General features: G+C 52.6%; 1 protein-coding gene across 2 annotated transcripts in view; it reads right to left on the reverse strand.

Annotated features, from left to right (window-relative positions):
* Nucleotides 1–4,767: 4,767 nt before the first annotated feature.
* The window catches only part of PDGFRB (platelet derived growth factor receptor beta), a 43,922-nt gene continuing 21,801 nt past the window's right edge, over nt 4,768–26,888 (reverse strand). For both annotated transcript variants that reach the window (XM_003404598.4, XM_023550612.2), the window contains 18 exons: nt 26,600–26,774; nt 25,825–26,017; nt 25,025–25,140; nt 23,231–23,354; nt 22,432–22,643; nt 19,094–19,188; nt 18,098–18,230; nt 17,421–17,525; nt 16,803–16,913; nt 15,136–15,295; nt 13,923–14,083; nt 13,244–13,362; nt 12,887–13,009; nt 11,909–12,020; nt 10,707–10,806; nt 9,933–10,038; nt 8,482–8,711; nt 4,768–7,195 (listed from right to left, as the gene is read on the reverse strand). In XM_003404598.4, coding sequence (XP_003404646.2) covers nt 6,934–7,195; nt 8,482–8,711; nt 9,933–10,038; nt 10,707–10,806; nt 11,909–12,020; nt 12,887–13,009; nt 13,244–13,362; nt 13,923–14,083; nt 15,136–15,295; nt 16,803–16,913; nt 17,421–17,525; nt 18,098–18,230; nt 19,094–19,188; nt 22,432–22,643; nt 23,231–23,354; nt 25,025–25,140; nt 25,825–26,017; nt 26,600–26,774 — 2,637 coding nt within the window. In that variant the 3' untranslated portion in view covers nt 4,768–6,933. The remainder of the gene's footprint in view (nt 7,196–8,481; nt 8,712–9,932; nt 10,039–10,706; nt 10,807–11,908; nt 12,021–12,886; nt 13,010–13,243; nt 13,363–13,922; nt 14,084–15,135; nt 15,296–16,802; nt 16,914–17,420; nt 17,526–18,097; nt 18,231–19,093; nt 19,189–22,431; nt 22,644–23,230; nt 23,355–25,024; nt 25,141–25,824; nt 26,018–26,599; nt 26,775–26,888) is intronic.

The following is a 26,888-nucleotide window of genomic DNA, read 5'->3' on the forward strand; positions in this document are numbered from 1 at the left end:
GAGGCCTTAGCTTCTTCATCAGTAAAGTGGGGAAAAGGTTATTGACTCGGATCTAGTGAGACAATAACGCCAGGGAGAGTGAAGTCAACAGCTATTCATGGAGGATTTACTCTGTGCCCAGCATTGGGGATGCAGTGGGGGACAGGGCAGGCAGGGTCCTGCCTTTTGTGGAGTTCACAGCTGGGGCAAGGCTGGGAAGTGACCCAAGCAGCTTGTGGGGGAGATCACAGAAGTCACTGCCTAAGCTGAGCCTGAGGATGAGGAGTTGAGGATGTGCAGGGATCAGGGAATGTTCCAAGGGAGGACCAGCACAGACGAAGGCCTGGAGGCGGGAGGACCACAAGGCATCAGAGACTGAGGGTGTTGAACAATCATGAAGACCAATAAGAGGCACCAACAAGGACTGGGAGGTGGGAAGACAAGTCAACTCCGGCTGAGGGGTCAGGGAGGCTTCTTGGAGGAAGACGTTTTGTGCTGGTCTTCAAGCAAGACTTCTCCCAGGAGGCACATAGCTAGAATTAAATAAGGCTGTTTTTCTTGTTTTAATGTTTGATTTTCTTAGCCTCCCAGAAGCTCTTTGATTTTTCGTGTTTTAAAGGACGTTTTATACTCCAGTGGCATTTTAAATATTCCTTCCCTTTACTCAGCAAGCCTGTGTCTAGGATTTTATTCTGTGGAAACAAACACTTACTCAAATGTACAAACACACACACACATACACAAACATAATGGTCACTGCAGCATAGTTTGTAACTGAAAAATTGGAAATAACCTAAATGTCCAACAATAGGGGATTTATCAAATAATTTATGGTACATGCATGCTTTCAAATTATCTGCAGCTCTCAAAGTGGATAAAGAAGGTCTTAGGTACCCCTGACCTGTGAGCATGTCCATGATACACAGCTGAGTGATAAACAAGAAGGTGCAAAATGGCATCCGTGGTAACTTTGTTTCAAACTATGATTATGTGTTTATATACATAGGTACAGATAAGAAACGCAAATACTAGCATGCATTCACAGGGAAGAAAACCACTACAAGAATGTACTAAATTACTAACAGTGGGAAGCAGAATTACAAGACTTTCTATTTCTATATCATACATTTTGGTAATAGGCCTTTTTTTTTTTAAATACAAGCAGGTGTTACGGAAATACTTTTAGAAAATTGATTTTTTAATTGTTATAAAGCTGAGCAATAGGCTAAAATAAAAGAGGCCTTTTAGAGGCAGCGCCCTAATTCAAAGAAGGGACATTAGTGGGGGTTGTGAGGTACCTCATCAGCTGAAGATCAGGGCCCCAGCAAGAATAGCCCCTTTCAGTATTTCCCTCTTTTTCCAGGAACAAGGATCCTGGCCATGAGTGGGGCGACGGAAGAATTGTGTTGTCCAAGTGGCTCATCTGTCTGGGAGGAAAATTTTGGCTCACCCGTTCCCCTGAGCCCCCCTGAGTGGAGAAGTTCAAAGCCAGGAGCCCAGCAGGAGCTGACCTATGGTTACGCCAACTCCCACACCCCCTCTACACAAGGGTCTGAGAGTCTTGAACCCCCCACCAAGCTTTTTTATTATTATTATTTTTATCTAACCCTCATTGGACATTGGTAGTTCAGTGGTAAAATTTTCACCTTCCATTCAGGAGACCCGGGTTTAATGCCCAGCCAATGCACCTCGTATATAGCCACCACCCCTCTGTCAGTGGAGGCTTGCGTGTTGCTGTGATGCTGAACAGTTTTCAGCAGAGCTTCCAGACTAAGACAGACTAGGAAGAAAGGCCTTGTGATCTACTTCCAAAAATCAATCAGTGAAAACCTGTGGGTTACAGTGGTCCTATTTGCAACCAGTCACAAGCTCAGGACCAGGCAGTGTTTAATTCCATCGTGCATGGAGTCACCAAGAATTGGGGCCAATTTGACGGCAGATTCACTAAACTCTTTCCTCTTACCCAGCACTTCCTAATTCTCTTGTTTGGGGTCACTTAGCACCAGAGTAGTCTGGAGTCAGGGAACAGGAGTTTGAAGCCAGGCCCAGGCTCCTATCGCACCCATCCTGCCACAGCAACCAGGTGATCTTGGGCAAGTCACTTCAAAACCTCCCTGAGCACGTTTCTCATTTGTATTACGGGTCTAATAGAGGTACTGGCTCATTGGGTTGTTGTGAGGACTAAGCAAGAAAATGTGTCTGAAGCAACAGGATGGCCCTTGCACATAGCAACTGTTGAGTAACTAACTAGTAGCCAATGTTTTACTATCCTTAATCTTGCAGTGACATCATTAGCTCCATTTACCTGTTGTCATCAAGTCAATTCCAACTCCCGCAACCCCATGTGTGTCAGAGTAGAACTGTGCTCCACAGGGTTTTCAATGGCTTATTTTCTGAAGTAGATTGTCAGGCCTTTCTTCCGAGGCACCTCTGGATGGATTCAAACCTCCAACCTTTTGGTTAACAGCTGAACACCTTAACCATTTGCACCACTCAGAGACTCCTAATTCCATTTACAACTGGGGAAATCGAGGCCCTGTGTGATATAATTCACCCAAGGTCCTGCAAAGAGCAGGCCTGAGATGGAGGGAGCCAAGGTCTCCCAGCCTCCAGATGGAGACTTTTCATGAGCAAGGATAATCTCTGCCTGGAATGTGGGCTGTTTATCCTCTCTACAGGGCAGATCTGGGTATTGGCTTGTTCGCCTCCTCCCACAGCCAGGAGAAAAGAGGTCACGTGCTCCAGGTGTTCTCTAAAGCCAGGATACCTGCGAGGGTGGGCTTTGCAAGGCCAGGCTCTGTGATGGGCAGGGGGTTTCCCCTGGCATGGCTCAGCTGTCCCTGAGTTGGCGGCTGGGTCTGTGAGTCAGAGCTGCCCTATGTCTCTGTTCCTCTCCCCACTTGTAGCCACAGCCTCAGACTCCTGGATGCAGTCCAGGGAGACCTGAGGCTCCAAAATGAAGTACAAACTAAGATGCCCCTTTTCCTGCTCAGAGAGACCAAGGAACTGGCCCAAGGTCACATAGTGAGGTACTGGTACATTTCAGGCTGAAACTGGTCCCACCTAAAGCGGCCCATCCCAAAGGGGCCAGGTGGGAGGGCCAGGAAGCTCCAGCCTGGGTCCAGGACTCTTGCCCTCTGTCCCCTGCCCCTGACAGCTCTATTACCTACACTGGCTGCCCCTGGCCCTGGGCAGCTGCCAGAGGCCCAAAGGGCTGGGCTTGGTGTGGGAGCCTATGGCCAGTACTGGGCTGACCAGGAGTGCCCAGGATGTCGACCCATGCCAGCCCCACAAACCACAAAAGCTGCTGCAGCCGACACCGCCCTCTGCCCTCTGCCCTCAGAGTCACAGCCTGGCCCCATTACCTCCCCCGGCTGCCTGCTAGCCACATTTCCCTCCCATTCCTTTCTTCCTCTTCCTCTTCTCTCTCCTTTGCCCTCTCTCCTCACTTCCTCCTGCTCTCTGCCTCCCTTGGGCATCCTGCCTGCTCTGCTCCTACCTAGGACCCGACCATTACTCACCTGGGCCTGGAATTGTGCTCTGGCAGATGTTTCTCGCTGGCCACACCAGCTGCAACTTGGGCCCAAGAGCGGAGTAGAGGGGACGGCAGGGAGGGTGACCCAGATTAATGGCCAAAGCCAAAGCACATGGCAGGGGCAGGGGCAGGGGCAGCAGGAAGGGCTCAGGCTTCTCAGCACCACAGCCTCCCAACAGTCCTGCCAACCCACGCTCTCCTCACCACCCCAAGCCTAGCACTGCAGAGCCAGAAAAGCCATCCTATTTTACAGCCTGGGAAAGTGAGAGGCCTAAGGGGTGGAGAAGTATGAAAATTCCCATTTTATGGATGAAGATCAAAGACCATTGCCTTCAGTATGGATTACACCTCAAGATAAAGACAAAAATCCTCACAACTGGACCAATAAGCAACATCATGATAAATGGAGAAGAGATTGGAGTTGTCAAGGATTTCATTTTACTTGGATCCACAATCAACACCCATGGAAGCAGCAGTCAAGAAATTAGACCACATGTTGCATTGGGCAAATCTGCTGCAAAAGACCTCTTTAAAGAGTTGAAAAGCAAAGATGTCACTTTGAGGACTGAGGTGTGCCTGACCTAAGCCATGATATTTTCAGTCAACTCCTATGCATGTGAAATCTGGACAATGAAGAAGGAAGACCAGAGAAGAATTGATGCCTTTGGATTATAGTGTTGGCAAAGACTATTGAATACATACCATGCAGTGCCAGAAGAATAGGGTCGCTAGGAGTCGGAATCGACTTGACGGCAATGGGTTACCGGTTATGGCCAGAAGAATGAACAAATCTGTCTTGGAAGAAGTACAGCCAGAATGCTCCTTAGAAGCGAGGATGGCGAGACTTCATCTCACATACTTAGGACATGTTATCAGGAGGGATCAGTCCCTGGAGAAGGACATCATACTTGGTAAAGCAGGTGGTCAGCAAAAGAGAGGGAGATCCACAACGAGATGGGTTGACACAGTGGTTACAACGATAAGCTTGTCAAGCATAGCAACGATGATGAGGATGGCGTGAGACCTGGCAGTGTTTTGCTCTGTTGTACACCGGGTCACTATGAGTAGGAATCAACTTGATGGCACCTAACAACCACATAGATGGAGAAAATGAGACTCAGAGCTGAAGGGACGTGTCTGAGGCGTCTATGGCCAGGGTGAGCCCGTCTGCCCCTCTCCACACCCACCACTTCCCAGGAGGAAGGCCCGTAAGCTGGGCACAGGTCACCAAACCCATGAGAGACCATTAAGTCTGTGAGTAAGAAGCACCATATTTAATATTAAAATCTCTCTTAAAAAAAAAGTACACAGATAGGAAAACTTGACAGCGTACAAAATGTTGTATAGATGTGAGTTAATGTGAGTCCTAAAAATACTTGTAAACCTAGGTGATTACATCTTTGGTACCGTAGTGAGAATCCACTTCCCCTCTTGCACCAGGCTTTAGGGGTCCTGGGCCAACCAGTAAGGGGTTGGGTGCTGGTGCCCAGAGTATCTCCTCTCCACATCTCTCGCTGCTGAAGCCCTCACTCCTTTGGCACCTCCAATGCCCACTAGGTTGGGGTGTGGCTGGCAGAGCAAGTGAGGAGAGCAGGCCTGGGCAGTGGCAAAACCACCCCCCATGGGGTACTGTCTCAGGGATTGGGGCAGCTGGAGGGCAAGGGGGCAGCTGGAGGGCAAGTGGGCAACCCCCAAAGTGTTCCACAACAGTGACAAAAACACTGCGCCACAGGACTGATGAACATTCACGCAGCTCCGTCTGTTGAACCCCTTTCCCAGGTCACACATGCGAGGTGTCTTGTCCTTTACAGGGCCCTCCGGGCTCCCTGACTGCCCATATGTCTGTACTGTAGGCCTGGACAGCAGGTGCTGGAGGGGCGGGCCGCAGAGGTGGTTTTTAATTTGTCCTCTCTGCCCCCCTGGCCCAGGATAGCTCCAGAGAGGTCATTGCGGGTGCCGAAAGGGGTCCTGTGGTCTTCTCACACCCCTAGGGCAGTGCCGGGGGCTTTCCAGGACACTGGCTGTCACTCCAAGTCAAGGCCTCGGCAGCTGGGTTCTTGAGACTTGCCAAGGGCCTGGGGAAGGGGCACATTTCCTAAATCCCTAGAAAGTGATGTGAAATCTGGAATCTTCCCAGACACCAGCTGCAACCTAGGATAGGGGTTTGGGGTGTTTGACCCTGATTCGTCAAGCAAGTGTGCAACCCCCTGGAATATTCTAGAATGCTAGAATAGAGGGCTGGTCATGGCCCCTGCAGTTTTCTTGCCACCTCAGCCCCTGGGGTTGGGGCGCAACACACCGGGGCAGAAGCCTTCCAAAAGAGGGCAGCTGATAGGGCAGCCTGGCAAGGGGCCGGGCCAGGACAGGCCAGGAGGCGCTGGGTGCTGGGATGTTGAGGGGGAGCTGCAGGCAGGGTTGGGTCAGCCCCCTACAGGAAGCTGCAGAGCACTAGGAGTCAATGAGTCCAACCTGTTCATTTTTCAAAGGGGAAACTAACAGCCAGAGAAGGCAAGGGATTCCTCCAAGGTCTCATAGCAGGTCCAATGCAGAGTCAGTGCCACACACGGGCCACATACGGACACTTCCTGCAGGTATGGCAACATGCATCACAGACACAGGGCCAGTTTTGCCCTGGAGACTCTGGTGGGTGGAGTAAGACTAAGGGTGTTAAAGACAAGACCCTGGGACTGACAGTGCCAGAAGACGTGACACTGGCACTCTCCATGGTGGGGGTGTGCCACGGGCAGGAGCTACAGGCCAGATTGTCCTATATTTGGCCCAAGCCCAGCATTAATTAACAGCATTAATTAAGCACAGATGGCCCCAGACCAGCTCGGGCCTGGGAAAGAAGAGACTGGCATTGTGGGGAGGTGCCTTCCGGATGAGGCAACACTGTCCTGGCCTCAGCCCAGCCAGGAGCGAGGGACGCCAAGCCCCTTCCCCAGCTCTTGAGTGGATAAAAGTGCGAGGAGAAACTCATCAATCAACTAATGCCTACAGACTGCAGCTCCTTGAGGCTGGCTGGCTGAAGAGAAAAAAATATTATTTACCGCCTCATTAACCCCAAGAAGCTCTCCAGGGATTCCAGTCTCCTCACCTGTCAGCCAGAAAGACAATCTCAGATTGTGGGTCACCAAACCCAACTTTCCCTTCTTAGAGATGGGGAAACCATGGCCCCGGGGGGAACCCTGGCTCAGAGTCATGTGGCCTCCCCAGGGCAGAGGGCTGGTCATGGCCCCTGCAGTTTTCTTGCCACCTCAGCCCCTGGGGTTGGGGCGCAACACACCGGGGCAGAAGCCTTCCAAAAGAGGGCAGCTGATAGGGCAGCCTGGCAGGGGGCCGGGCCAGGACAGGCCAGGAGGCGCTGGGTGCTGGGAGGTAGAGGGGGAGCTTCAGGCAGGCAGGGTTGGGTCAGCCCCCTACAGGAAGCTGTCCGCCGCCTGAGCCCGAGGACCTGGGCAGCCTGAACCCAGTGGCTGCTCCGGCTCTGGCTCCGGTTCCGGCTCCGGCTCTGGCTCTGGCTCCGGCTCTGGCTCCGGCTCTGGCTCCGGCTCTGGTTCCGGCTCCGGCTCCGGCTCCAGCTCCTCCTGGGGCCGAAGGTCCGGCTCTGGTTCCTCTTGGGGCTCCAGGGGACTGTCACAGGAGATGGTGGAGGAGGTGTTGACTTCATTCAGAGTGGAGCTAGAGGGAAAAGGCAGGTGAGTGAGGAGGGAATGCTGGCAGGGAACCACGTAAGATCATAGCAGCGTTAGTGAAGAACTTTCTAAGTCTGACTTTGCGCCATGAACATTACGCACTTTTGCTCATTTAATCCTTGTAAAAACCATGCAAGGCAGGTTACGTGAGGAACGTGCAGCCCAGAGGGGTTACATAATTGCCCCGAATCACACAGCTGGAAAGTGTTGGGACTGGGATTTTGGAGCAAATCCAGGTGGCTCCAAAGCTCCTTCTGACCTCAGTGTCCTTCCCCTGAAGGTATACCACCTCATTTAATCCTCACAACAACCCCCAAACAGAAGCACTCTTAGGGTTTTCATTTTATAGATGAGGAAATAGGTTCAGAGCAGTGAAGCAGTTTGTCTGAGGGGACAGAACAGGGCCATTATCCGCACCCCAAAGCTGTTTGAGTTCTGAGCTTAACTTCACTCCACGCTGTTTACCTGGCGTCTTTGAATGTGAGTTTCTTAAACAGCGCAGAGAGGACCTTTGGAGGCCTTCAGGGGCCTTCTAAGCCCTGTGTGCTCCTAGTGCATATGGAGAAACTGAGGCTTGAAGAGGAGAAGGCCCCTGCCCAGGTCTCACAGCAGCTAGTGGCAGAGCTGGGCTCAAACACAGCCTGGCTACTGCACCATGGGGTGGATCATGTTTTGGGGTGGGCCTGGCCTTTCGGGGTGCTCTTCTCCCTAGCCAAGGCGAGATCCTGTCTGAACATCAAGTCCAAGCAATAGCTGGGCCTTCCTCCAAATCCCTACCACACTGGAACTTGACCACATCTCAAGGCAAAAACAAAGCACGAATCTCCTTTCCAGTCTGAATTCTGGCCTGAGCTCTTACAGGTGTCTCTGCCTCCTACAACTATGCTAGGCTCCGTGGGGCCCTCAAGGCCTGGTGCAGAAGGATGGACCATAGACCCAGGGCTGGCCATGACCCCAGAATAACAACTGGGGCACTGGGGGTGCTAAGTAGGTTTTCTCCTTCTCCTTGAGGAAGAACAGATGGCCTATGGGGCTCTTAAAGGAAACAACTATTTTGCAAATAAGTCCCAGCCCATTCTTTCTCTTACCAGCCTGTCCTTTCCACCCAAGGACATCACAGGTCAAATGAGCAGGAAAAAGTACTCTTCATTGGCAGGAAAAAGTACTTAATCCTGGGTAACTGGCTACTCCTGGGGCAGATCTGACAGCACACAGACACACTCACATACACCATGCACACTACTGCCTTGGGCCCCAGGCCAGGGTGGCTACCTTGCAAGGCTGGGGGAGCCCTCCAATGGTCCCTCATCAGCAACCTCGGGTTTGGGGTCAGGCAGGGGAATGATGTAGTCATTGTCACCCTCATTGGGCTGCACGGCAGTATAAAGGACGGAGCTGTCCAAGCTGGAGTGGAGGCCACGGGATCCGGGCAAGCGGGCTTGGGAGCGAAGGATGGCTGGGTGGTCGCTCCTCAGAAACTCCTCATCCACCTGCTGGTACTTCTGCTCCGTAGGGCAGAGAGGGTCAGAGAAACATGGACAGTCAGAACAAGAAATGCTTTTTGAGATCATATAGGTTCTAATCCAGCCCCTTTCTTCTTGTGTAAATAAAGTAACTGGTGCCCAGTGAAGGAGCCCTGGTGGCCCAGTGGTTAAGTGCTCAGCTACTAACCAAAAGTTTGGTGGTTCAAACCCACCAGCCATTCTGCAGGAGAAAGATGTGGCAGTATTTCTTCCATAAAGGTTACAGCCTTGGAAACCTGCGGGGCAGCTCTACTCTGTCCTATACGGTCACCGAGTCGGAATCGACTCAATGGCAATGGGCGTGGTGCTCAGAGAGGAGTTACCCAAGGCCAGGTGCTGAGCTGTCTGCCCAACTGGCATCTCACAAGACAAGGTGAGCTCAGATTGCCTAGGGAGGGGGCAGTTAGCAGACCAGCACCCGAGGCCCTAATGCTTTTCCCTACTTCAGGGCAGACAGGTATGTGTTCCCATTTTGTCTCAGACTCCTTCAATGGGCCTCGGTTTCTCTCGCTATGAGGTAGTGATGACCCTAGTGCACCTCACTGGCCCTTCAGCCGTAGTGCAACATGGGGTGGGGGCGGCGGTAAGAGAGGGACCAGGTTAGGCTCTGTGTCTGTGCCAAATGGGGAAACCCTGGTGGTGTAGTGGTTAAGAACTCAGGCTGCTAATTAAAAAGTCAGCAGTTTGAATTCACCAGGCGCTCCTTGGAAATCCTATGGGGGCAGTTCCACTCTGTCCTACTCGATGGCAATGGGTTTGGGTTTTTTAGGTTTTTTTTTTTTTTTAGTTTTTTTGGTGCCAAGTGGAATCTGCATCTCCTTCTCACTCTAATCCATGCTGTGGGGCAGAGGAGGGTTTAAGGCCTCACTGGCTCCATTTGCCTTGTATGCACCGGCAACAGGGTCCTAGTGATCAGGCCCCTAGTGGTCATCTAGCCTGGGGCTGTTCAAACTTTCAGAGGAGCCCCAGGATTTGTCAAGGGCACAAAGGCATGTGGCAAAATGCACAACAAATGGGGCCATAGGCTCCCCTCCCTGCTTCAAATCAATCACATAGGATTTCGTTTCAATAAGCTGCAAAAATCAATTCAAAACATAGCTCCAACCCAACCCTTCCTAGTACCAGCAGGGAAACTGAGGCCCAGAGAGGGCAAAGGGGGACTTATACCCATGCCTGACTTCTGGACCAGACTCAACATACCTTTTTGTAACCCTCACCCAGCAGTCTCTCAAGAAGCAGCACCAGCTGGGAGAAGGGGGGCCGAATCTCAAACTTCTCTTCCCAGCACTTCTGCATGATCTCGTAGCTACAGAGAGACAGAAGAGGAGGGTCAGGTTCTCTGGCTCAGGGTGCAGGGGGGCAGGGCTGAGGTGGGGGAGTTGGAGGCTGCCACTTCTCAGAACATGCTGAGCAATACAACGGAGTTGGGAGGGATGGGAGATAGTGCTGTTTTTGCCAGCGTCTCTTCTCCCGTTAATCTACCCGAATATTCCCTGGGGTTCTCCCATTACTCTACCTGAATATTTCCTTGGGAACCGCTCCCTCTATCCCAATCCCGTGGTTCCAGTGGGCTTGACCACACCTTGGTGAGCACATGACTCAGGTTTCAATAGGCGTTTTCAACCCCTCAGCTCAGTGATTGGCTTTGGATGGGCATGTGATCTTAGCTAAGCCAATGAAAGTCAGCTCTGGGACTTTTGCTAGGACCATACGGAAGAAGCACGGATGTACGGCTGGGGCTGGTATAGCCATCTGGGCAGTGCTGGCCTGAACATGAAACCAGTACAGAGCAAAACAGAGCCCAGGGACAGAAAATGAGATTCCCGATGACATCATTTGAATACCTAGATCCAGCTATACCTAGACTTTTCCATATCTCTGAGCCAATATATTTATCTTTGGTTTAAGCTGGTTAGAGTTGGATATCTTGTTTGCACCCCAAAATTCCTCTCAAACGCACGAGACTCCACTCACATCTCGTCTGACGCGTGGGCAGGCTGCGCCATGCGGTAACCTCGCTTGATGGCATTGTAGAATTGCTCATTCATGGGCAGCTCCGGGTAAGGGGTGCCACCTGTGTTGGGGGTCGGAGAGATGGACTGGTTGGAAAAGTGGCAGGGTACCTCTTCTACAGGACAGGGAGAAGCCCTGGTGTGGGGTCAGGGTGCAGTGACCCTTAACCACTGCCGTCGAGTCGACATTGGGAAGTATGAGTGCTCACAGTTGAATTCATGTCTACCTGGACTCTGCAGATGTGATCTTATTTGGAAATAGGGTCTTTGCAGATATAATCAATTTAAGATGAGGTCATTGTGGAGGAGGGTGAGCCGTAAATCCATTAGGACTTGAGTCCTTGTAAGAAGAGGAAAATTTGGACACAGACACAGATAGAGAAAACAGTCATGTGAAATCAGAGGCAGAGACTGGAATCATGCTACCACAACCCAAGGAATGCCTGGGGCTAACAAGCTAGAAGAGGCAAGGAAGGGCTCTTCTCTAGAGCCTCTGAAGGGAGCATGGCCCTGATGATACCTTGATTTTGGACTTCTAGCCTCCATAGCTGTGAGAGAATAAATTTCTGTTGTTTTAAGCCACACAGTTGGTGGTATTGTTTACAGCAGCCCACGAAAACTAATACAGTGGGCTCCTTCATGGGCTCTGAACATAGACTGGAACCCTCCCCAGAATTAGAAAACCAGAGAACAGCCAAGCCAGGTGGGCATTGTGATCGTTGTTGTTAGGTGTCATCGAATCAATTCCAACTCATAGTGACCCCATGTGATAAAGCAGAACTGCCTACAGGGTTTTCTAGGCTGTAATCTTTACTGGGAGCAGATTGTTAGGTCATTCTCCTATGAAGTCACTGGGTGGGTGTGAACCATCAACATTTTGGTCAGCAGCCGAGCACTTAACCATTGCGTCCCCAGGGCTCCTTGGAGTTTTGATACCGCTGTGCAAAGCCCTCAATACTCAGATGGGGCAAGGCACATGCTAAGGCACTTTCTCACACAGTAGTGAGAAAGTAGCAGAGCAGAGACTTGAACCAGAGCCCCTGACCCCATCCCAGCACCCACCCATTCCACAGCCCCAGCCCCCAGTGGGCAGGAGGGCAGGGGTATAAGTGGTCAGGCAGATGTGCCCATAGGCACTGAGGGCTGGGGAAGAAGGAAACGCACCCAGGGTGAAGATCTCCCAGAGTAGGACCCCGAAGGACCACACGTCGCTCAGGGTGGTGTAAAGGCTGTTGAAGATGCTCTCGGGGGCCATCCACTTGAGAGGCAGGAAGGTCTGTGGGTGGTCAGAGCAGACGCTCAGTGTAAGGAAGTAAAGCCCTTCGCTCCCTGCACCCGGGATGGTTGGAGGGGCCTGACATTCCCACCCCTGATTCTTTCTTACTCCCCAGTTCCTGTGAGGGCTCCATCTCCACTGCACACAGCTCCCACACCCAACCCAGTGCTGCCCAGAGGAACAGGAAGCTGGCTTTCTTCTCTCACTAGCAGGGGACATGCAACCCTTGTCCCTGGGAAAAAAAACCCAGAGTCTGAGGTTCCTCACAGAAGAAGTCCCCCATCCTGACCCCAGTAGATTCTCTTTGTAGGATAGGGCATAGGGCAGGGGAGCCAGGGACATGCCAAGGCCCCACCCAGCTCTCATCCTGGCTGCCTTAGATCTCTGGGGGCCTCACGTCCCCTCCATCTCTGGGATCTATTGTCCCACCTGGAAAATGGGAAGATGCGTGGGAGGTCAGGAAGGCCACATTTTAACCAAATCAATCCCAGCTACTGCCTGCAATCTAATCATGTCTCTTATGTCATCTGGGCTTCTTTCTCAGCCACACCTGGCACCACCGCTAGAACACATTTGGCTGGCTCCTTCTTTCTACCCACCTCTTGCCCTGACCAGCAAATCTGAGCCTGCCCACCCCCAAGCCTGAAGTATCTTTGCCTCTTCCCACTCCATGTGTCTCTAGGTGGCTTCCCTTCCCATCCCTCCGCACACAACTCAGCAGGCAGAGCCCATCCCATCTGGGCAGGTCAGGGCATGAGGCCTAGTGCTGATGTTCCATGAGCCTCAGTCACACCGACCAGAGGGACTCTGTTCCTGGGCTCAGATCTCCATTTTGACACCCCACAGGGACCAGGGAAGGTACTCACACTGCCTTTGGAGATGTAGTTTGAGTCCCTCATAATGTCACGAGCCAGGCCAAAGTCACAGATCTTGACCAGCTTGCCCTCACAGATCAGCACGTTCCTGGCCGCCAGGTCTCGGTGGACACACTGGGTTGGGGGAGAGGGGCTGAGGCCTTGGGGGCAATCGTAGGAAAAGAACCCAAGGGCTTTGGGAAAAACATATCACCGTCCAGGTGTGAGGGGCCACACAAGTATGAGAGCATTCACTGTTCCCGCCCACCAGAGGGGACACAGTTGTTGTATGGGACCATGTAATGGAGGTCTCTGGCTGGGTGACCCACCTCCCATCACCCCCATCCTGCCCCAGCTACACACACATACGTTCTTGGAGGCCAGGAATTCCATGCCATTGGCCACCTGGTAGCTGAAGCCCACAAGGTCCATGTAACTAAGCACTGGGGACTCATTGATCAAAGTTGCCCGGCACGTCCTCTCGGGAGCTAGAGGAGAGCAAAGGGTCACCCACCTTTCTATTGCCCACAGGTCCCCTGCCCTCTGGCTTATGGAGACTGAATGGTGACTACTGAACCACTAAAAAAACTGAACCACTAAGCCTCCCTGAAAAGACAACGATTCCTAATATCTAACTTAACCCTTCCCTACTTTATCAGAACCCTCACTGGCCAGAAAAGCTTTTGGCATTAGTTCTGGGGCCACCTTTGCTCTGCCTGCCTGCTTCTGAGGGATACTAGACCAGCCGGGGGCTGCTCTGAGCACATCGCTCTTCCCCGAGGCCCCAGGTGGCCGGGTTCGCGCCTCACCCTAGCTCCTTCCCTCCCTGTGGACTGTGTGCAGGCCTCTGGATCCAAGGCCCATGAACAGGGGTTCATATTGTGGCTCCTACACAGCAGCTTTGGGCAGGTGGTTAGCCTCAGTTTCCTCATCTATGAAATGGGCACAATAGGCCCTCCTCCCAGGGTTGTCACAAGGCTGGGCACGTGAAAGGCTTTGAAAGAATGCCTCACTGCTCAGGCATGAGATGAGGACACTATCCACCAACCAGAGGGGACGTAGTTGTCATAAGGGGCCGTGTAGTTGGAGGACTCGATGTCTGCATATTTGACGTCCCCTTTCATGTCCAGCATGGGTACGTAGTCCACCAACTCATCCTTGCTCATGTCCATGTAGCCACCGTCACTCTCCCCAGTCAGGGACACATGGCTGAGGGTGAGAGGAGCATTATAAAGGGAGAGGCCACAAAGCTCTCCCTTCCCTTCCCTTCTCTTCCCTTCCCTTCCCCTCCTGGCCCTCTGCTCACCCCCGGGGCCTATGAGGCCCTGTCACTCATGTGTTTCCTCTTACTCACTCACCCACCTCCTTCAGTCTGTCATAATGTTATGATCATGGATTGAGCCCTTTCAACCCTGTCAGGCCCCAAGCTGGGCCCCAGGCTGCCAAGATGACATAAAAGCCAGAGAACTCACACCCAGGGGCGATTACATCAGCTCAGGACAAGGAGTACAAGATGGGTGTGAACATAGGCACCTATATGTGGCTTCTCCGCACCATCCAGCCATGATGCCCCCCAAGTGCCTGGCCACAACTCAGTGTGGGCGGCACTGAGCTGCCTTAATGTCTCTGCCTGTTGCATCAGCTCCCAAAAGAGCTGCACGACTACATGCACACGTGTCTCTACAGGTAGAAAAAAGACTGGAAGGAAACAGACCAGAATGTTGAGGAGCACAGGAGAGAGTTTTACTGTCTTCCGTATTCTTTTCAGAAGTTTCACACATATTGCTTTTGTAATCAGCAAAATAAATAAGAAATGTTATTTTTGGAAAGAAGAGGGGCATGGAGTTGCCTGAGGGGCACGGGGGTGGGGGCAATGGAGAGACTGGTGTGGAGTGCGGGTAGGAGTGTGAGTGGGAGCCTGATCGTTGCCTCTGACTCCCTTGTGCCCTGGGACAGGAGCAGCTCAGGGGAGGAAGACATCCAGAACACAGGGAAGGTGTGAGGACTCAAGAAGGACACGTCTGCCAAGTGCCGGGGCCGGGCACACTGCAGAAGTCCACCACTATTATCATTGTCCTTATTATTATTCTCTAGCCTGGGGTGGCCAAGCCCGCAGGTCTTGGACTGACTTATGTAACAGTCCTAGCTCCAGAAGCAGCACTGCTCCTCCTCAGCCTGTTTCTAATCCTGGACAATAAGGAGTGAGTCAGTGCTCTTCAGGGACCCGCAAAGATTCAGGTGTCCAGCTTCCCTCCTGGTACCTGGGCAGAGGGAGCCCGACGGGCAGGGCATTGCTGTAGAGCTCGGCGCTGGGCGGGTGGCGCTTGTCCGAGCAGTGCTGCAGGAAGGTGTGTTTGTTGCGGTGCAGGTAGTCCACCAGGTCGCCGTAGCGGCAGTACTCAGTAATGATGTAGATGGGTCCTGTGGAGGGACAGAATCAGGGATGGTTGGGGGCGGGGCGCTCAGGCTACTCGACAGGGCCACGGGGCTAAGAACAGGCTGGATGTGAGAGAGGCAGTTTGGAACGGCAGTAAGAAGTCTTGGCACCAGGCCAACTGAGATTTTTTCCCTGTCTCTGCAGCCATGTGCAAGGTACTTTGTCTCACTGAGCCTTACCTTTTCCGTCTGTTAAATGGGGCTAATAATACCCATCTCCTGGGGCTGTTGTGAGGACTAAAGGAGCTCAGTGCCTGGCACCTTGCAAGCATACACTGTTATTGATCTTTAGCTTTTATTGATATTTTTTCAAAGTAAAGCTTGTCTTGGAGCCCACTATATAAAGCAGATAAAAGCAAGGATTTACTATTATCGGTGTGCTGTTTCAATTCAAATACAAGACATTTTCTAAAAGCCAACCGGTGGGAGCTTGAAACTATCGATGAAAACAAAAATTTTGAAATGGGTGGTCACTGCAGACACAAACTGTCCTATGCATGCAATGTACTTCTGTATTTTGTTCTGGTTGCACAATACTGAGGAAAATCCCAAAATCACACAATAACCAGCTGCAAATGACAATAACATGTTTTGCAGCCTGACTTGAAGTCAGATTACTCTTCCAATAAACACAGCTGGCAGGAGCAACTTTATTCCACGATCTGAAAAGCCGCTCCTAAGGTAGCACACAGGTGATCCCCGATGTGCACACACAGCGTATATAACTCATCTCAGTGTCGTGTGAGCTATTCTTGATTACACTTTTGAAATTGTATTGCGGAAGCAAAAAAAAAAGTCTGAGAACCATTGGCACTGGAACCAGTGGCCTTTAAGGTGTTGTACAGTTAAGCATTCGGCTGCTAACCAAAAGGCTGGCAGTTCAAATCCATCAGCCACTCCTTGGAAATCCTATGGGGTAGTTCTACTCTGTCTTATTGGGTTGTTAATAGTTGAGATGGAAACCCTGGTGGCGTAGTGGTCAAGTGCTACTGCTGCTAACCAAAAGCTCGGCGGTTCAAATCCACCAGGCACTCCTTGGAAACTCTATGGGGTAGTTCTACTCTGTCTTATTGGGTTGTTAGTAGGTGGGATGGCAACCCTGGTGGCGTAGTGGTCAAGTGCTACCGCTGCTAACCAAAAGGTCGGCAGTTCAAATCCACCAGGCACTCCTTGGAAACTCTATGGGGCAGTTCTACTCTGTGCAGTAGGGTCACTATGAGTCGGACTTGACTCATTGGCAACGGGTTTGGTTTCGTTTATGAGTCGGATTTGACTCAACGGCAGTACGTTTGTTTTTGTTTTTTTAGTTTCATTAGTTTCTAAATTCCATGCCCATCTGGGTCTGTGGCCTGAGGGCACTGGGCGGGACAGGATGGGCGTACCTCTAGCTGGAGCATCCTGTTGTCTGTGGAACTGAGGAGGGGGTGGGTAGGGGCCAGGCCATGCCCACCAGGCATTTTCCCAGAGTCCTCTGGAGGAGTGGGTTTGGTACCTCCTTTGGTGCAGGCCCCCAGCAGGTTGACCACATTCAGGTGGGGCCCGAGATGACTCATGATCTTCAGCTCCGACATGAGGGCTTGTTTCTCACTGCTACGGGCTGTGGCTGAGGGGAGGGGGAGCCTCAGGCAGGACCCCTCACTGAGGCCCCATGGAGGCCCCACTGGAGCCTATTCTGGCTCTTCAACCCCACCCTGTGCTATAGGACCCAGCCAGTCTAGGGTGGTGAGGACCCACACGTGGGGGAAGGGAGTGAGGGTGGAGGGAGATGAGGGAGGGGAGGAGGAGGAGGGTGGGGAAGAAGACTCGAGGCGCAGCCTTTCTGGCACCAAGAATATCTGAAATCAGACCCGCTGTGGGAGTGCCTGGTGGCATAGTGGTTAAGAGCTATGGCTACGAACCAAAAGACTGGCAGTTCGAATCTACCAGGCACTCCTTGGGAACTCTATGGAGCAGTTCTACTCTGTTCTATAGGGTCGCTATGAGTAGGAATTGACTCAACAGCAATGGGTTTTTTTTTTTTTTTTTTCTGGGAGTGCCTGAATGTGTGGGGAGGGCAGGGGAGAAGTGGGGACCCACGTGAGAGGGGAGGGGGCAGGGTCCCAGCACTCACATTTCAGCATCTTGACAGCCACCTTCATTGTGGCCTGAGAATGGCTCAGACCATGTGCCGTGGCCTCCACCACCTGCCCAAAGGCCCCAGAGCCAAGGGTGCGTCCTGGGGTAGAGGCAGTCTCTCAGCTCCCAGCCCACCAGAAAGGTGCGTCCCCTACCCTTCCCACCCAAGGGTGGCAAAACCACCCTCTGAGGTCAACCCAGACATCCCTCAAACCACCCTGGACTTAAGACATTCCCCACAAGAAGGCTCCTGAAATCACAATGCTTTCTAGTCCTTCTGGTGTGTCACCTAAGTCCTGCTTGCTTTCTGCCCCATCTTTAGTCCCTGGAAGCCAGCCTCTCTCCCCAGACAAGCACAGCTCCTCTGTAGCCCCTCTACCTCCCCAGCTAACCAAGCTCTCAGCCTGTTCTCAATTAATACTTCCTCTCTCACCCCATTTGAAAGCAAGGGTCCCATCTCACAGAGACACAGGGTCATAGGACCTTAATGCTGGGTGGTCTCTGGAGGATCTCATCCACCCCATTGTACAGATGGGGAAATTGAGGCCTAGAGAAGGCGAGACATCAGCCCGGGTTCTCAAAGTTAGTCATGACAAGGCTGGGACCAGACCCCAGTGTCTTCCCTCCTGCCACAAGGCCCCACACTGCCACATGGGGCCTCCCTGGACTGACCCAGCACAAGCTGGTCCCGCGGCAGCTCCCATGTGGAGTCATAGGGCAGCTGCATGGGGTCCACGTAGATGTACTCATGTCCATCGGAGCTCACTGACTCGATCACCTTCCAGCGGATCTCATAACGTGGCTTCTGCAGGCCCGAGATGTTAGCGATGGATCATTAAGGGGAGGTCTGGGTCTGGAGGCCCATTAGGTCCAACCCCTTATAGGACAGATGGTCAAGTGTTCCTGAAGCCCAGAGAGGGGCAGAGGCATGTTTGAAGTCACATAACAAGTTAGCAACAGAGCCAAGGCCTTCATGAGCTCAGAGGGAACAGGCACCAAGAGGCCCCGGCTGGGAGGTGGCCGAGAAGCCTTCAAGACTTGGCAGGCTGAGAAGCAGCTGACAGCTGAGGGTCTGGCTCATCAGAACCTCCTCACCAGCTACTCCCAGAGCCTCAGCTGCTCCTCAGATGGGAGCAAAGGACAGTGAGATGAGGCAGGGACACCCTGCTGGAGGTGGACCCCTCCTGGTGTTGGGCCTGAGTCACAGCAGGAATCTCAGAAAGATGTAACCTAAGAGTGTTGAAATCATAGAATGTTGGAATCCCAGAACTAGAGTCTTAGAATGATGGAATCATGGGGTGTTGCAGTCATCATTCAGAAATCATAGAACGGTGAAATCCCAGAACATTGAAATGACAAGTTAATAGGATCAGAATGCATTTCAGTAGAATCATGGGAGTGCCTGTGGGTAAGAATTGGAAGAATCCTGAAGCCCATATAGAACACCCCACAGGTCCCATGCTCTGCCGCTAGGATGGGCAAAGTTGCCTGGACCAGGCCGGTGTTGCCCAGGCTGTTGAGGGGAGGCAGCTCAGACACCCAGCATCACTCTACAGCAGGGTTCCTTGTGGGCCCCAGACATGGTCAACTCATGCAGCATTCACAGAGGGCTGGAGGTCCATGCAAATGGTATGTCAGTCTGCACCCCACAGGCAAGGAGGGGCTTACCTTCTGCCAGAGCATGATCAGGATGATGAGGGAGATGACAGTGAGGACCACCAGGGCCAGGATGGCTGAGATCACCACCACCTTGAAGGGCAGTGCTGGAGGCAGAGACGAGAACAGGCCATAAGCAAACAGAGTACTTGGCAGCTGCCCTTCCCCCTACACCTCTGACACCCCAAATCTGCCCATTCTGCCTGGAACAGAAGTCCCACCCCATAATGGCCCATGATGTCAGACTCTCAGCTCTGCAGCCTCTCCTGCAAATACCCGTCATGAACTGCCCCCGGCTCAGACCTCCATCAGCCTCCATATCTCTTCTTCCCTGGCTGGGGTCAGTTGGGCCTGTCTGCCCTAGCTCCATTCCCTAGAGCTCCCATTAGGCCATGAGTCCCTGAGAGCTGGGCTGTGGCTTGCCTCTCCTCTGAGCCATGCCCTTGCTGAGGCCATCACAGCCAGGACAAGACTCTATGTTCTATGCCTGACTGACAGGCCAAGGGGTGGAGTGACTGACCACTGAGGGAGCAGTGAGCTTAGCCCCCAACAGGCTGAGGAATCCAGTCTGCAGAAGTGAAGCTGTTCCCCCCATCCCCCACCCCCAGTTTCACTCTGAATCCCCAGGTGGGGTTGGGGCAGTAGTGATAGGGGCTCTAAAGTGCATCCCCCAGGGAACTGGGGTAACTAAGTGGGGCTAACACTGGGCCCAAGCCTTGAGTCTCCTCCATCTCCAAGGCCCCAGATTCTCCGCCACCCAGCTTCCTGTTTGTTCCTGCTCCCTGAGCTGCCTGGCTAGACCTCCACACCCACCCAGGCCAGACCTTCATCTATCTCTTCTGTTCTGCCCTACTGGCCACCCACACGTTCCCCAGAGGACTAGCTGTCCTCCTCCTCTGTCCCCCACCTGCCCTTCTCTGCGCCCAAAGGAGCCCTGTTCCTCCTCCTCAGAGCCCCAGACCAACCTCACTCCTCTCCTTCCTCTCCCTGGTCCTCAGAAGGAAGCCTACATCTTTCTGGCTCTAGGGAGCCATCTCTGGCTAAAGGAGGGGCCCTCAATCCAGGCATCCTAGTGCCAGGTGGGCTGGTGGCCCATCAGGCAGCACCCAAAAGCTTTACTTCTGCCTTTGGTCAGAGCTGGTCTGCAGTTCGGGCTGTTCCACCTTGGTTGCCAGAGGCCCACTTGCTCAGGGATACATGTGCATATGTGGGCGTATGCATGAGATCAAACCAAACAACAACAAAGAAACCTCAAACACATTGCTGTCCAGTCGATTCTGTTCCATAACAATCCTATAGGACACAGTAAACTGCCCCACAGGGTTTCCAAGGTTGTAATCTTTACAGAAGCTGACTGCTACATCATTCTTCCATGGAGCGGCCAGTAGCTTTGAACCGCTGGCCTTTTGATTAGCAGTTGAGCACTTTAATCACTGCGCCACCAGGGCTCCTTATGAGTAAGATAAAGGTATTTAAAAATCCCAGCTCATCCCACTAGAGGGCAGGGGCAAGGGGCAGGGCTGGGTACAGGGAGATCTAGGTGCAGTGTAACGTGTACTTACACGTTTGCACACGTGCAGACAGACATAGGCACACACAAGCCCATGGACCTACCGACGTGTACGCATAAGTGTGTCCATAATGCTTTACACAGCCTTCGAGGCCCTGCTTCATCTGCTTTCTGCCTACCTCTCTAGCGCGATCTCTGACTGCTCCCCTCCCCTCTATCTCTTCTCTCCCACGCCCCAAACACACACAAACACACACAAAACCAAAACCAAAAAACCAAACCCTGTGCCATCGAGTCGATTCCGACTCATAGCGACCCTATAAGACAGAGTAGAACTGCCCCATAGAGTTTCCAAGGAGTGCCTGGCAGATTCGAACTGCTGACCCTTTGGTTAGCAGCCATAGCACTTAACCACTAAGCCACCAGGGTTTCCATTCTATGCTCCAGCCAGACTGAATTCTTTTCATTTCTCTGAGTTCACCTTGTCTCTGGGCCTTTGCACAGGCTGTTCCCTCTGACTCGACCACTATTCCTCACCAGGCTAACTCCTAGTTATCTGAAGTTTCCTTTTTCCAGGACCCCTTCCTGAGTCCCACAGCTGGGTACAAGGCTCCTCTGTCCTTCGGACTTTCCCCTAAAGTGCTGATCCCCAGAGTGGAATGCCTAGTTCCCTGTCTGCCCCCTCTCTCTGGACTGTATATCCTAGGAGGGCTGGCAGGGCTGGGCCTTTTCATCTCTATGCCTGCAGTGGGAAGTTGGGTCCCTGTAATTACGTATTAAATGAAGAAACAGACGAATAAATCAAGGCCATGCATACAGGTACATGCACACACAGGGAAGGGCAGGGAGATATGCAAAAGCACCTGGGCACTGGGAGGCACTCTGCTCATCTGTACAAGAAGTATGCATGCACGTGTATCTGCTAACAGACATGTGTCTGTGTATGGGACTTGTGTTTGCACACTTTTATAGACAGGTGTGCTACAATTATATACTTACAGACATGTACTACACCAGTTTGCACAGAGAGGGCACAGCTTTGCAGATGTGTATGGGGATTGTGTACCCGTTCTGTGCGTACGTGCATCTAGACACACACTCTGAGGGTTTATATACATCTCTGGGGATTGGACACGTTCATGTACATGGTTTACAAACATACACTCAGTGGGTTTTCACATATGGACAGGGATGGTGCATGCTTGAGTACACGCTCACAGACACAGACTCTAGCTTTACACATGTATCTGGTGATTGGGCATTCTTCATACATGGTTTACAAATCTGTAGCTGGGGAATTTGAACCCATGTCCATGGATCAAGTATCCTCATGTATGTGGCTTACAACATACATACAAAGTTTACACAACACTTAAGGAGACAGTGCTAGTTATATACACGGCTTATAGAAGTATACTTGTGCGTGTACAGTGGATGTACACATGTGTACCAATGTTGTGTGTGCTTATGTGCGCTTAGAAACCCTGGTGGTGTAATGGTTAAGAGCTACATCTGCTAACCAAAAAGGTCAGCCATTTGAATCCACCAGGCTCTCCTTGGAAACTCTGTGGGGCAGGTCTACTCTTTCCTATGGTGTCACTGTGAGTTGAAATCTACCAGATGGCAATGTTTTGGTTTGGTTTTTTTTTTGGCGGGGGGGGGGGGTGTGGGTGGGGGTGGGTGTTATACGTGCTTAGAGACATACTCTGGTGTCTCACAAGCTCCTGTGTGCCAATAGTGACTCGCTTAGCCCTCTGTGAGCGTATGGACACAGTCCCAAATATGGGGGGCCCGGGTGGGCCTGAGGGATCATCAGGGGCCGCCGAGGCTGACGACTCACAATGTGGCACCACGATGACCTCCTGCATATGGTAGCCCAGTGGGTTGTGCAGCGTGCAGCGCACGGACAGCGGCTGATCCACGCGGTGTAGGCGCAGCGTGCTCACCACCTCGAACTCCTGCTCCTCCGCCCAGTACGTCACGTTAGTCTCCAGCTGGCTCTCCTCCTCCGAACTGTTCCCCAGGGATGTGGGTGGCAGCTCGTGCGGACACCTGCCAAAAAAGACAGCCCCGTCACCTTCCAGCCCCTTCCCTGAGGTTAAAAGCAGGAAGAGGTAGGGCGTGGCCGGTCCCTGATACCATCTTGTCCTGAGCTCGTTCCTCCTGCGGTCCCTCAACTGACCAGCAGGTGGCGCTCCCACTCCAGAACTGAACACCGGATTGCAAAACATTCCTCTTATTTGCTAGACTTGGAAACTGGGGCACAGAGATGTGAAATTACTTGCTCAGAGTCACACAGTGTGTTGCGGGTAGAGGCAGAGCCTGAACGCAACCCTGCCTCAGTCCACTACATTAGAATCTGCCCTGACCAGGAGTCCAGAGCAGATCTACTGGGTGGGTGAGGTCTCTGGGACACAGACCCTGCACTATGCTGGGCTGAGGACAGCCCAGAGGTCAAGGTAAGGAAAACGGACAGTTTAGGTCATGCAGAGCTTCATGGAGGTGGGAGGCTGTCTTCTAGATATGGTTCTAGCCTGGAACAATGGGCCCAGAGGAAATGGCTGGACTAGGTGACTTTCACTGGGTCCTTCTAGCCAGCCCTGGGTATCCTGGGAAACTGAAGCCCAGGGTCCACTCGCCTCTTGAGGTCGCTGCAGGTAGACCAGGTGAGGTACGGCTGGGGCATGCCCCGACCACGACAGCGGACTGTCTGCTCGCCGCTGGCTGGGTGGCTCTCACTCAGCTCCAGCACACGGACAGGGACTGCGTGGAGAAGAGACAGGGTCAGGTGGAAGAGTGGGGGTGGGACTGTCAGAATAGACAGTCGGTGGGAAAAAAACGGGAAAGGCCCTCTTGGAGGACCTGGTTGGCCCAGAGTCTCCTGGTGAGGTGGGGGTGGGGGTGCGTGCTGTAGACTGCAGGTGAACATTAAATACCAGGAATTGCAGTGTGAAAACCGATGGATTCCCCTTCTGCTAACTTCAAAGGGAAAGCCTCAGTAGGATGCTAGTCTGTCTTTAACACCTCTCTGGCTGGGAGTTGCTAATCTCCCCTTTTAACAAAGAGAAAGCCGGCCTCAAGCCCAGAGCCCTGGGCAGACAAGAGCGTGAAGCTAGAATTTAATAACATTACTTTGTGTTCTCTGAGTTTATTTTAGTGGTTACTTTATGACATGTGATGCTGATTTTCCATTTACAATTGCAAGATTGAATTTTTTCTTTCAAAATAAATTTATTTTTAGAAAGCCAATTGACAAAACATTAAGTCATTATCATGTCACTCCTTCCTCTCAAAACCCTGCAAGCAAGGGCTGCTCATTTCACTCAGTAGAAGTCAAAGTTCTACTGCCCTCCACACCTGTAACTACCAGATCTCATCTCCACCACTCTACCCCTCACTCTGTTCTGGCCACACTGACCTTTCTGCCATTCCTCCAAAGTTTACCCCTGCCTTCGCATTGCCAAAAGCACTGGTGGCGCAGTGGTTAAGAGCTCAGCTGCTAACCAAAAGGTTGGCAGTTCAAATCTACTAGTCTCTCCTTGGAAATCCTATGGGGCATTTCTACTCTGTCATATAAGTTCCCTATGAGTTGGAATCAACTCAATGGCAATGAGTTTGATTTTGGTTTTGCACTGCCTGGGGTACCCTTCTCCCAAACACCTACTTGGCTAATGCTCTCACCTCCTCAAGTCATTAGAAACCCTGGTGGCATAGTGGTTAAGTGCTATGGCTGCTAACCAAAAGGTTAGCAGTTTGAATCCACCAGGCGCTCCTTGGAAACTCTCTAGGGCAGTTCTACTCTGTCCTATAGTCACTATGAGTTGGAATCAACTGGGTTTGGGTTTTTTGTTTGTTTGTTTCCTCAAGTTGTCACCCAAATGTCATCTTCTCAATGAGGCCAACATTGACCACTCTATTTAAAGTTGCAACCCTCACCACCTCCCTGCCACAGGACTCTCTATCCTTCCGGCCCTACTTTTTATTTCTTCTACAGCACTCGTTATCTACTAATCTTCCATATAATTTCCTGATCCCCACCGCTATTGTTTAATGCTTGCCTTCCCCCACTAGGATTCAAGCTACACAAAGGCAGGGTCTCAAGCATCTTGAACAGGACTGGCATATTGTAGGTGCTCAGTAAATACCTATCAAATTAACAGTATAGAGTAAGTAGTAGCGCTACATGCATGCCAGAGGTTTTGGAAACACCAATCTTGCCGGATAGGCTCCTTGTCCAGATGCAGAAACTGGGGCCAGAGAGAGGGCATGCCAGGGTCCCACAGCAGTGTGTCAGTGTCAGAGCTGGGTCTAGAGGTCCTGAGTCTTGGCTTCCTCTCTTGTTCCTCCTGTGAGGGTGTTGGACAGCGCAGGAAGAGAGAGAGAAGGGGGGCAGGGAGGGGCAGGGGCAGGGAAGGGAGAGGTGGGCTTCTCACCGTTGACCTGCAACTGGAAGGAAAGCTGCAACTCAGCGTCCTCGTGGAAGGCCCGCACGGTGTAGTGGCCAGCCTCAGCCACCTTCACCCGAACCAGTGTCAGTTCCGTCACGTACCTGAGGAGCAGGAGGACAGGCCAGGAGACCCGGCTGTCAGAGTTGGAAGTGCCCTTACAGTCCTCTCCACCCTCATTGTATAGACAGGAAAGCAAGGTCCAGGGAGGGGAAGGGGCTTGCCAAGGTCCCATGGGTGTCAGTAGCAGCACCAGATCTCAAACCCATAGTCTCCTGAATCCTTACCCAAGGGCAACTCCATGAGCCAAGAGGGAGGACTGGCAGGGATGGGGTGGGAGCACCATTTCCTGCCCTGTCCACATCTCATCCCCTCAGAAAGACCTAACACCACTTTATCCTAGCATACTGTACCCTACATCTGGCTGCTTCTCTCCAGCCTCAGGGCTATCATCCAAATGTGGCCGTGGCCCGTCTGGCACCCTCCTCCCGGATCACCAGGCCGCCTTCTCCTTGGCGGCTTCCCTCGAGGGCTCCACCCATCACAAGGATAATTAAACATCTGGGCGCTCATCTGACTCCTGTTTGTTTCCCACACTAGACCAGAAACTCAGGGAGGGATGGACTGTGTCTGCTCTGGTCTCTGTGGCATGCCCAGAGCCTTGCCCATCTCCTGGAAAGTAGTAGGCTCTCAGGAAAGGCCGGGCCAGGTTTGCTGAAGGCCGTGGGATGCCCGGCAGTTGCAGTGAGCTGTAGCTTCAAGAATAGAGTGGGCCAGCGGCTGCTCACCGGGTCTCAGACACATTGCGAATGGACAGGGAGATCTCGCCGGTGCCGGAGTCACCTAGGGTGCGGTTGTCCTTGAACCACATGACGGTGGGTGGTGGGTAGGCCTCGAACACCACCCGCAGTGTGCGGCTCCGGTGCAGATCCGCGAATTGTACAGGGTCCATCTCTCCCAGCAGCCGCAGATAGCCGCTCTCTGTAAGAGGGGGTAGTCAGGGGGCGGGGCCCGGGGTGGGGCTATGCCAGGCCACCAATGAGGAGGTACCTTTTGGAGGGGGAGGCGGGGCATCAACTGAAAACCAAAGGAACCCAGTTTTCTGGGGGCGGGGCTTCAGGCTGTGGGGCGTGAACCCGCGATGACGTCATTAGAGCAGGGGTTGAAGTCTGGGGACTGGGTCTGCGAGCAAGGGTGAATGTAGAGCTGATTTTGGTATTGGGGCTACATACGGGGTTGGGACTGAAGTTGTGGTTTTCAGTTACAACGATGGGCGTGTTCTGGCTCGGGATTGTGGCTGCGGTGAGTTGGAGCCTGGGACTCGCGAGGTTGAATTTGGAGATGGGGCTGCCTGGACATGGGATGGTAGCTGGGATTTGGAGTCGGATTGGAGCTGCGGTTGGAAATAGGCGAGAAGTCTAGACTGGAGTTAGGGCTGGATTGGGGGCTGACACAGGGCTTTGGCTGGCACTGACCAGGGGTGCAACTGACATTACCCTGGGACTGTGACAGGGTCTGGGTCCACCTTAGACTGGGGATTGGGGCTGAGCCCAAGGCACGCACCGACCACAGTGACATTGATCGCCTTTTCATCCTGATGCTCGTTCACACTCTCCGACACATTGCAGACGTAGGTGCCTGAGTCACCCAGCTCGGCATTGGGAATGTGCAGGATGGAGCGAATGTGGGAGGGCACATCTAACAGGAAGTCCGTCACTGGCTCCACCAGCCGCCCACTCTGCAGGGACAGGTGGGACACCCCCCAAAAAAATCATAACGGCTCTGCAAGAAGTCAGGCTGCAAACCCAGATGTCCCTCCCTGCCTAGCCCCTCCTCCAGCCCCTGGCCCGAC

The sequence above is a fragment of the Loxodonta africana genome, chromosome 2, assembly GCF_030014295.1.
Source record: "Loxodonta africana isolate mLoxAfr1 chromosome 2, mLoxAfr1.hap2, whole genome shotgun sequence".
NCBI lineage: Eukaryota > Metazoa > Chordata > Mammalia > Proboscidea > Elephantidae > Loxodonta > Loxodonta africana.